The following is a 9053-nucleotide window of genomic DNA, read 5'->3' on the forward strand; positions in this document are numbered from 1 at the left end:
AACCTGTGAAATCAAGATCTGTGATCACAGATAAACTGCACAAGATACTTCCCAAGGATGAAACGGACACAAAAGGGTTTTTAAACACAAACTTTGAGCACAGAAGTGGATACACTTATGAATGAACAGACACATAAACACTAGAGCTAATAAAGGGACAGGATGGAGAGAAGACAGAAATCAAAATGAAAGCACATGGCAATAGGGACGAGAATGTGGAAGTCCACTAGTGTGAGGAGGGATTATGTTGAACTCCTACACACACACACATACACAAAATCCATTATGTCCATATTGCTTTCTCTCTAATACTCACACCTGATCTTGATTTCTCTACAAATATTTAGTCTTTTTAGCATGTAACATACATATACTAACATGCTCAGGCAGTCAATTTCTCAGATTTGTTTTAATCTTACTCTGGTCACTTAGAAATAAAAATAAAACTTGGATATATTTTAGAGTTGTCAATGTGCAGCTTGTATAGCAGTACAGATTTACTGTCCTCTGAAAATAACTCAACATACAGACATTAATTATATACATATAACCCGGCAAATCATGTTCATGTTTTTGGACCATACAAATTTGTGTATCTTGTATTAGAGCAGATAAAATTTGGTGCTTTGAGTACAATTCTCTCATACTGACCACTGGATGTTCAACATGGCACGTCATTGAAAAGACTCTCTGAGGATTTGAGAATTGGAAATGTTGCTCTCCACAAAGATGCCAAGGCAATAAGAAGATCAGTTACACCCTGAGTTACAGTACAGTGGTCAGGGTCATACAGAGGTTTTCCAAGAACAGGCCTCGTAAGGGTCCATCAAAGATGCTGAGTCCTCATGCTGTGCGTCAGATGCAGAATTTGGCTTCAAAAAACAGACACATGAGTGCTGCAGCTTTGATTTAGAGGTTGCAGAAGCAGAAGGTCCACTTGTCAGTGCTCAGACCATACGCATCACACTGCAACAAGTCGGTCTGCATGGTCATCATCTCAGAAGGAAACCTCATCTGAAGCTGGTTTACAAGAAATAAGATGTATTATGTTGTCATCATATATATTTATGTATACAGTACGTATAAATATTCATATAAGTATGTAAAATATGGCTACCATTAGGGGGGCACAAGCCAGTGTACTCTTAGTGCCGGTCCCAAGCCCGGGTAAATGGGGAGGGTTGTGTTAGGAAGGGCATCCAGTGTAAAACATGTGCCAAATCAAATATGCGGATCACAAATGAGAATTTCATACCGGATCGGTCGAGGCCCGGGTTAACAACGACCGCCACAGGTATCGTTAGCCGACAGGGTACCGGTGGAAATTGGGCTACTGTTGGCCGAAGGAGGAGAAGGAGAGGAGGAAGGCGTCTACAGAGACGGCAGGAAAAGGAGCAGTGTAGGAGAGTAGAGGTTCGGGTTGGTACTTTAAATGTTGGTACTATGACGGGTAAAGGGAGAGAGATAGCTGATATGATGGAGAGGAGAAAGGTAGATTTGTTGTGTGTTCAGGAGACCAAGTGGAAAGGGAGTAAGGCCAGGAACATTGGAGGTGGGTTTAAACTGTTTTATCATGGTGTGGATGGAAAGAGAAATGGTGTAGGGGTGATTCTGAAGGAAGCGTACAGTAAGAGTGTAGTGGAGGTGAAGAGAGTTTCTGATAGGGTGATGATCGTGAAGGTGGAAGTTGAAGGGATGATGATAAATGTCATCAGTGCCTATGCTCCACAAGTTGGCTGTGAGATGGAGGAGAAAGAAAAATTCTGGAATGAATTAGATGAAGTGGTAGATGGTGTACCTAGGAAAGAACGATTGGTGATTGGGGCAGACTTTAATGGGCATGTAGGTGAAGGGAACAGAGGTGATGAGGAGGTGATGGGTAGGTATGGTTTTAAGGAGAGGAATGTGGAAGGGCAGATGGTGGTAGATTTTGCTAAAAGGATGGAAATGGCAGTGGTGAACACGTATTTTAAGAAGAAGGAGGATCATAGGGTGACGTATAAGAGTGGAGGAAGGTGCACACAGGTGGATTATGTTCTGTGTAGGAGATGCAACCTGAAGGAGATTGGAGACTGTAAGGTGTTGGCGGGGGACAGTGTAGCTAGACAGCATCGGATGGTGGTCTGTAGGATGGTTTTGGAGGCGAAGAAGAAGAGGAGGAAAGTAAGGTTTGAAACAAGAATAAGATGGTGGAAACTGAAGGAGGAAGAGTGTAGTGTGAGGTTCAGGGAAGAGGTCAGACAGGGGCTTGGTGGTGGTGAAGAGGTGCCGGATGATTGGGCAACTACTGCAGGAGTGATGAGGGAGGCAGCTAGAAAAGTACTTGGTGTGACATCTGGAAATAGAAAGCAAGACAAGGAGACGTGGTGGTGGAATGAGGAAGTGCAGGAGAGCATTAGGGGAAAGAGATTGGCAAAACAGAAGTGGAATCGACAGAGTGATGAGAAGAGTAGGCAGGAGTACAAGGAGATGCGGCAGCAGGTTAAAAGGGATGTGGCGAAAGCCAAGGAAAAGGCATATGAGGAACTGTATAAGAGGTTGGACACTAAGGAAGGAGAAAAGGATTTATACCGATTGGCCAAGCAGAGGGACCGAGCTGGGAAGGATGTACTGCAAGTTAGAGCAATAAAGGATGGAGAGGGAAATGTGTTGACTAGTGAGGAGAGTGTGTTGAGAAGATGGAGGGAGTATTTTGAGCAGCTGATGAATGAGGAAAATCAGAGAGAGAGAAGGTTGGAGGATGTGAAGTTGGTGAAGCAGGATGTAGATAGGATTAGTAAGGAGGAAGTGAGAGCAGCGATTAAGAGGATGAAGAATGGAAAGTCGGTTGGACCAGATGACATACCGGTAGAAGCGTGGAGATGTTTAGGAGAGATGGCAGTGGAGTTTTTAACCAGATTGTTTAACAGGATTCTGGAAGGGGAGAGGATGCCTGAGGAATGGAGAAGGAGTGTGCTGGTACCGATCTTTAAGCATAAGGGAGATGTGCAGACCTGCAGTAACTACAGGGGAATTAAGTTGATCAGTCACACCATGAAGGTATGGGAAAGAGTAGTGGAAGCCAGGCTGAGAGAAGAGGTGACCATCTGTGAGCAACAGTATGGTTTCATGCCGAGGAAGAGCACCACAGATGCCTTATTTGCTTTGAGGATGTTGATGGAGAAGTATAGAGAAGGACAGAAGGAGCTGCATTGTGTATTTGTGGATTTAGAGAAAGCGTACGACAGGGTGCCGAGAGAGGAGTTGTGGTATTGTATGAGGAAGTCAGGTGTGTCAGAGAAGTATGTGAGGGTGGTGCAGGACATGTATGAGGACAGTGTGACGGCAGTAAAGTGTGCAGTAGGTACGACAGACTGGTTCAGGGTGAAGGTTGGACTGCATCAAGGATCGGCCCTGAGCCCTTTCCTGTTTGCAGTGGTGATGGACAGGTTGACGGACGAGGTCAGACAGGAGTCTCCCTGGACTATTATGTTTGCAGATGATATTGTGATTTGTGGTGAGAGTAGAGAGCAGGTTGAGAAGAGCCTGGAGAGGTGGAGATATGCGCTGGAGAGAAAGGGAATGAAAGTCAGTAGGAGTAAGACAGAGTACATGTGTGTGAATGAGAGGGAGGGCAGTGGAGTGATGCGGTTGCAGGGAGAAGAGGTGGAGAAGGTGGAGGAGTTCAGGTACCTGGGGTCAACAGTGCAAAGTAATGGAGAGTGTGTTAGGGAAGTAAAGAAAAGAGTGCAGGCAGGGTGGAGTGGGTGGAGAAGAGTGACAGGAGTGATTTGTGATAGAAGAGTATCTGCAAGAATGAAAGGGAAAGTTTATAGGACTGTGGTGAGACCTGCGATGTTGTATGGATTAGAGACAGTGGCATTGAGTAAAAAACAGGAGGTGGAGCTGGAGGTAGCGGAGCTGAAGATGTTGAGGTTTTCGTTGGGAGTGACGAGGATGGACAAGATTAGAAATGAGTTTATTAGAGGGACAGCACATGTAGGATGTTTTGGTGACAAGGTGAGGGAGGCGAGATTGAGATGGTTTGGACATGTGCAGAGAAGGGACATGAATTATATTGGTAGAAAAATGCTGAAGATGGAGCCACCAGGTAGGAGGAAAAGAGGAAGGCCAAGGAGGAGGTTCATGGATGTGGTGAGGGAAGACATGCAGGTAGTTGGTGTAAAAGAGGCAGATATAGAGGACAGGGTGGTATGGAGACGGATGATCCGCTGTGGCGACCCCTAATGGGAGCAGCCGAAAGAAGAAGAAGAAGAAGAAGATGTAAAATATGGCTACATGAACTCTTTCCTGATTCACTTCCTGTCTGTGTGTGCTTGTGCATGTACAGTATGATCAGACCTTGTGTTTTCTTCTGCAGATCCTGCCTGGTGTAAAAGTAATTATAGCTCATACAGAGACCAAAGGACCGCTCGGAGATTCTCATCTTGGAGAGGCGAGTTTCTTTTCGCCACTGTTCAGCACGAGATGCATTAATGATATTTATTAATGATGACCATTAGCAGTAATTATTATATTTATCATTAATTTTATTATTATATTTATTATTGTCATTTAAATGTCCAGCGTCGTTTGGTTTGAACGTGTGTGTTTTGTGATTGTTAATCAGATCTGGGTTAGCAGCCCTCACAACGCCACAGGATATTACACGGTATACGGCGAGGAAGCGCTGCACGCTGATCACTTCTGCACCAAACTGAGTTTCGGCGACACGCAAACCCTATGGGCGCGGACAGGATACCTGGGCTTCCTGCGCAGGACTGAACTCACAGACGCCAGCGGAGGTAAAAAAAAACAAGCTGCATGAGAAGTTACCATAAAGAGCTGTTACACAGAACCTCAAATAACGTCAGTAACGTTCATATAATTCAGGTTTAAGCATCGAAACATTATTTAACAAAGTCACATTTTTTATAAGAAAATAAATAAAGTAGAGTATCATTGCACAAAAAGTACAGATTTAGATTAGTAAAAGTGGTATTGCACATGTTTTATTATTTATATTGAACAATGTGGAGAGCATTTAAGTGTTCATGAGGTAGATAACCTGGGGTAAGAAACTCTTCCTGTGCCTGGCAGTCTTCAGCCAGACGGCAAAAGTAAAAGAAAAACATGGCTTGGAAGTGAGGGATCCATTTCCGGAGCCCTTTTTCTTACTCTGTATGTGTACAGTTCCTGTAGAGTGGGCATGGGAGCACCAATAATCAATAATTTAGCAGTTCGAACCATCCTCTGTAGTCTTCTCATATCTAGTTGGGTAGCTGAGCCAAACCAGACGGTTATGTGCAGAGGACAGATTTGATGATGGCTGAGTAGAACTATTTGAGCAGCTCCTGTGACAGGTTTAACTTCCTCAGTTGGCGAAAGAAGTACATCCTCTGTTGGGCCTTTTTAACAATAAAGTCGAGAAAGTGGTGACCAGGAACCTGAATGACTCCACTGCTGCCACAGTGCTGTTCATGATAGTTAGTGGGGGGAGTGCAGGGTGGTTTCTCCTGAAATCCACAATCATCTCCACTGTTTTGAGTGTATTAAGCTCCAGGTTGTTTTGACTGCACCAGATAGCTGCTGAACCTCGCCTCTGTGTGCAGACTCATCACTGTCAATGAGGCCGATGACTGTAGTGTTGTCTGCAAACTTCAGGAGTTTGACAAAGGGGTCTGTAGAGGTGCAGTCATTGGTGTACAGGGAGAAGAGCATTGGGTAGAGAACACATACCTGGGGGGCATCAGTGCTGTTAGTACAGCTGTTTGACATGAAAGTCCCCAGTCCCACTAGTTGTTGCCTATCTGTCAGAAAGCTGGTGATCCACTAGATGTTGCAGGATGAAGTGCAGTCCCATGTTCACTGCATCGTCCACTCGGTAAGCAAAATGCAGGGGGTCCAGCAAGGGTCCAGGGATGTCCTTCAGATAAGCCAAAACCAGTCTCTCAAATGACTTCATGACCCCAGATGTTAGGGCAATAGGTCTGTAGTCGTTAAGATGGTGATTTTTGGTTTCTTTGGGATGGGGTGATGGTGGAACGTTTAAAGCAGGCAGGCACTTCACACAGTTCCAGTGATCTGTTAAAGAACTGTGAAAAGGTGGACGACAGCGGGTCAGCACAGGTTCTTAGAGATGCAAGCAAAATCTCGTCTGGTCCTAGTGCTTTCCTTCTTTCTTGTTTCCTGAACACCTAGCACACATCATCTTCACTGATCTGAAGTACAAGAGGGGGAGAGGGGGGCTGCTAGGGGTGTTAATGGTCGAGTCGTGAGATGCGCGCTGTCCGGAATGACTTTATTCAGCCAGGTTTTAGTGAAACACAGAGCAGCTGAGCAAAATTAAAATTATTCTGCTGGTTTGTGAGGAAATCTTATTTACTTACTAGTTTCCATATGCGTCAGCTATATATATGGTTCAGATGACAATAAAAGCTTCTTGATTTCTTCTTCACTTGACTTCTAAAAAAAACACAAATTCTTTTGTGAAACTAGTGTCTGTGGGAATACCTTGGAAAACTTGAATTACAATTGTGTGTGTGTGTGTGTGTGTGTGTGTGTGTGTGTGTGTGTGTGTGTGTGTGTGTGTGTGTGTGTGTGTGTGTGTGTAGAACGGCACGATGCACTGTACGTAGTAGGATCTCTGGATGAGACGCTGGAGCTCAGAGGAATGCGCTATCACCCCATTGATATCGAAACATCTGTTATCAGATCACACAAGAGCATCGCAGAGTGGTGAGTAAACACCCCTTATACACTCTTCCTCTCTATTTCTCTCTCTCTCTCATGCATACATTTTTCCTGTTTGTCTGCCTCTCTCTCTCACATATATATACTTTTCCTGTCTGTCTGTCTATCTCTCTTCTCTCTTTCTTTCTTTCACATACACTTTTCCTGTCTGTCTGTCTGTCTGTCTGTCTATCTCTCTGTCTATTTCTTCTCTCTTTCGCTCTCATACACTTTTCCTGTCTGTCTGTCTGTCTGCCCCCCCCCCCCTCTCTCTCTCTCTCTCTCTCTCTCTCTCTCTCACATACACTTTTCCTGTCTGGCTGTTTTCTGTTTTCTCTTACATGCACCTCTTCTCTCCTCTCTCTTTGCCTCTCTCTCTCTCTCTCTCTCTCTCTCTCTCTCATACACTTTTCTTCTGTCTCTCTCTGTCTCTCTCTCTTGCTGATGTTTTCCTCCTTTTCTCTCCCACTGTGCACATGAAACAGTCAGGTATCAGATTCTTCATTTTACAGATTAAAGGTCGATAGTGGATTTTACCAATACCAATAGCTCGGTTGGATCGTACTTGCAGATAACCGATTAATCAACCGATAGTTTTCACTAGGCACAGTGGATGTTTCAGAGGCACAGGTATTTCTTTAAGCCAGATTTTCAAGTGTTCTGTAGTTTTTTTTACCACCACTGCAGAGGCAGGTTGCTTCTTTCAATGGCAGGCTCTGAAAAAAAACACTCAAAGCTGTACATCCCCCGAGACCCAGCTGTGGCATCAACGACCTTGGCATACAAGCTGTTCACCAAAGTGAGCAGATGGATTTAATGCTTCTTTATCTCTGGATCCAAACCCTCATCCTGTTCTTTCTCCACTATGTAGTTTTTTCTCCATAGAATCTAGTCAACAAATGAACAACTTTCTATTGATATAAAAACGTACTCTAGTGTACTGTATACAAACTGTTTTGCTGTCTGGGTTTTAAATGTGCAACTGAGTCTTACACGTCTCAAAACAAACAGCAAGTGGCATTAATGATTCGCCAGTAGAGGCCGCTCTCATACTGAATAACTGAATACATACTGAATACGTTCCAGTAAGGATGGTACGGTAAAATTCACCAATTCACGTCAGTGCACCGGCATAAAAGTTAACGATGTGATTCAGCAAATTGGAAAAATTTAATCAGATATAAGTTTGTATACATTTGTGTTGCGATGCATCGTTTTTAACACATTTGCATCGGTAAAAAACTATTTATTTATAAATCATTATTAGTAGACGCGCTCTATTTTAATTATTTAGAAAGTGACCAATCATTTGTGACCAATATTTTCTATGTAGATTGATTTCTCCTTGCTAAAACTGTTTCTTAAGTACGTTCTCTCCCGTGTATATGAGGTATCACAACACTACGGAGACAGAGGCATGTCGTGAGAGTTACATAGAATATAGATTAACATGGCAGAGGTAGAGCTGCATCGTACTGGAGACAGAACAAGAAAAGAACATCTGGTTTTATTTCAACTTTTATGTTGTTTTTTTTTTTAGCTGGAACTATCTGCAAAAACCCTTTCTGGGTTGTGCTTGTTGCTGGAGCAGACGCAACCAGATACTTACCTGCTTAGTTATATAAATGAGTCGCTCTAAATAGCGATGCATAAAAACAAAAAATGCAGAAGTGTACTAGCTCAGCCAGCCGTCACATGCTCCAGTACACGTGAGATCATCTCTGAACTCGTTTTCCTCGTTTCTCTCCACCCTGTGCTTTAATCTCCATGTCCTGTCCCCTGCAGTGCCGTGTTTACGTGGACTAACCTGCTGGTGGTGGTGGTGGAGCTGGAAGGCTTGGAGCAGGAGGCTCTGGATCTCGTTCCCCTCGTCACCAACGTGGTCTTGGAGGAGCATTACCTGATCGTGGGCGTCGTGGTGGTGGTTGACCCTGGCGTCATTCCCATCAACTCTCGCGGCGAGAAGCAGCGCATGCACCTGCGCGACGGCTTCCTCGCCGATCAGCTCGACCCCATTTACGTGGCCTACAACATGTAAAACTAGGGGGAAAAAAAGAAACAGAAATTGAGTCAGGTTCTCCTTCTGCACATCTTCATGATGAACGAACACGATGGAACTATGCAGCATATGTGTGTGTGTGTGTGTGTGTGTGTGTGGGTGTGGGTGTGGAGGGGGTATGTGTGTGTGTTGTCCTCTAAGGAAGACTGATAGAAAACAGTGTCTCCCCATTTCATAACTTGACTGCATTCCATTTTGGGTTTGTTGTCATTTTAAATATCAGGTTACAGGAATAAAAAAGTCTTTACAAGTTTCCTTTCATCTTACATTAATCAGGGCTTGT

The 9053-nt window shown here is 44.1% G+C and overlaps 1 protein-coding gene across 6 annotated transcripts in view; it reads left to right on the forward strand.

Moving 5' to 3' along the window:
- The window catches only part of dip2a (disco-interacting protein 2 homolog A), a 149690-nt gene extending 140920 nt beyond the window's left edge, over positions 1-8770 (forward strand). For 5 of the 6 annotated variants that reach the window (XR_014532728.1, XM_083536889.1, XM_083536890.1 and 2 more), the window contains 4 exons: positions 4361-4435; positions 4610-4784; positions 6594-6717; positions 8497-8770. Coding sequence is in view for 4 of the 6 variants with exons in the window: in XM_083536889.1 (XP_083393015.1) it covers positions 4361-4435; positions 4610-4784; positions 6594-6717; positions 8497-8749 (627 nt within the window). In the remaining 2 variants the exon portion in view is untranslated. Of the gene's footprint in view, positions 1-4360; positions 4436-4609; positions 4785-6593; positions 6718-8496 lie in introns of those variants that run through there. The other variant, XR_014532729.1, reaches the window with a different exon arrangement.
- Positions 8771-9053: the final 283 nt, after the last annotated feature.

Source organism: Silurus aristotelis, assembly GCF_946808225.1.
Source record: "Silurus aristotelis genome assembly, chromosome: 3".
Lineage (NCBI taxonomy): Eukaryota > Metazoa > Chordata > Actinopteri > Siluriformes > Siluridae > Silurus > Silurus aristotelis.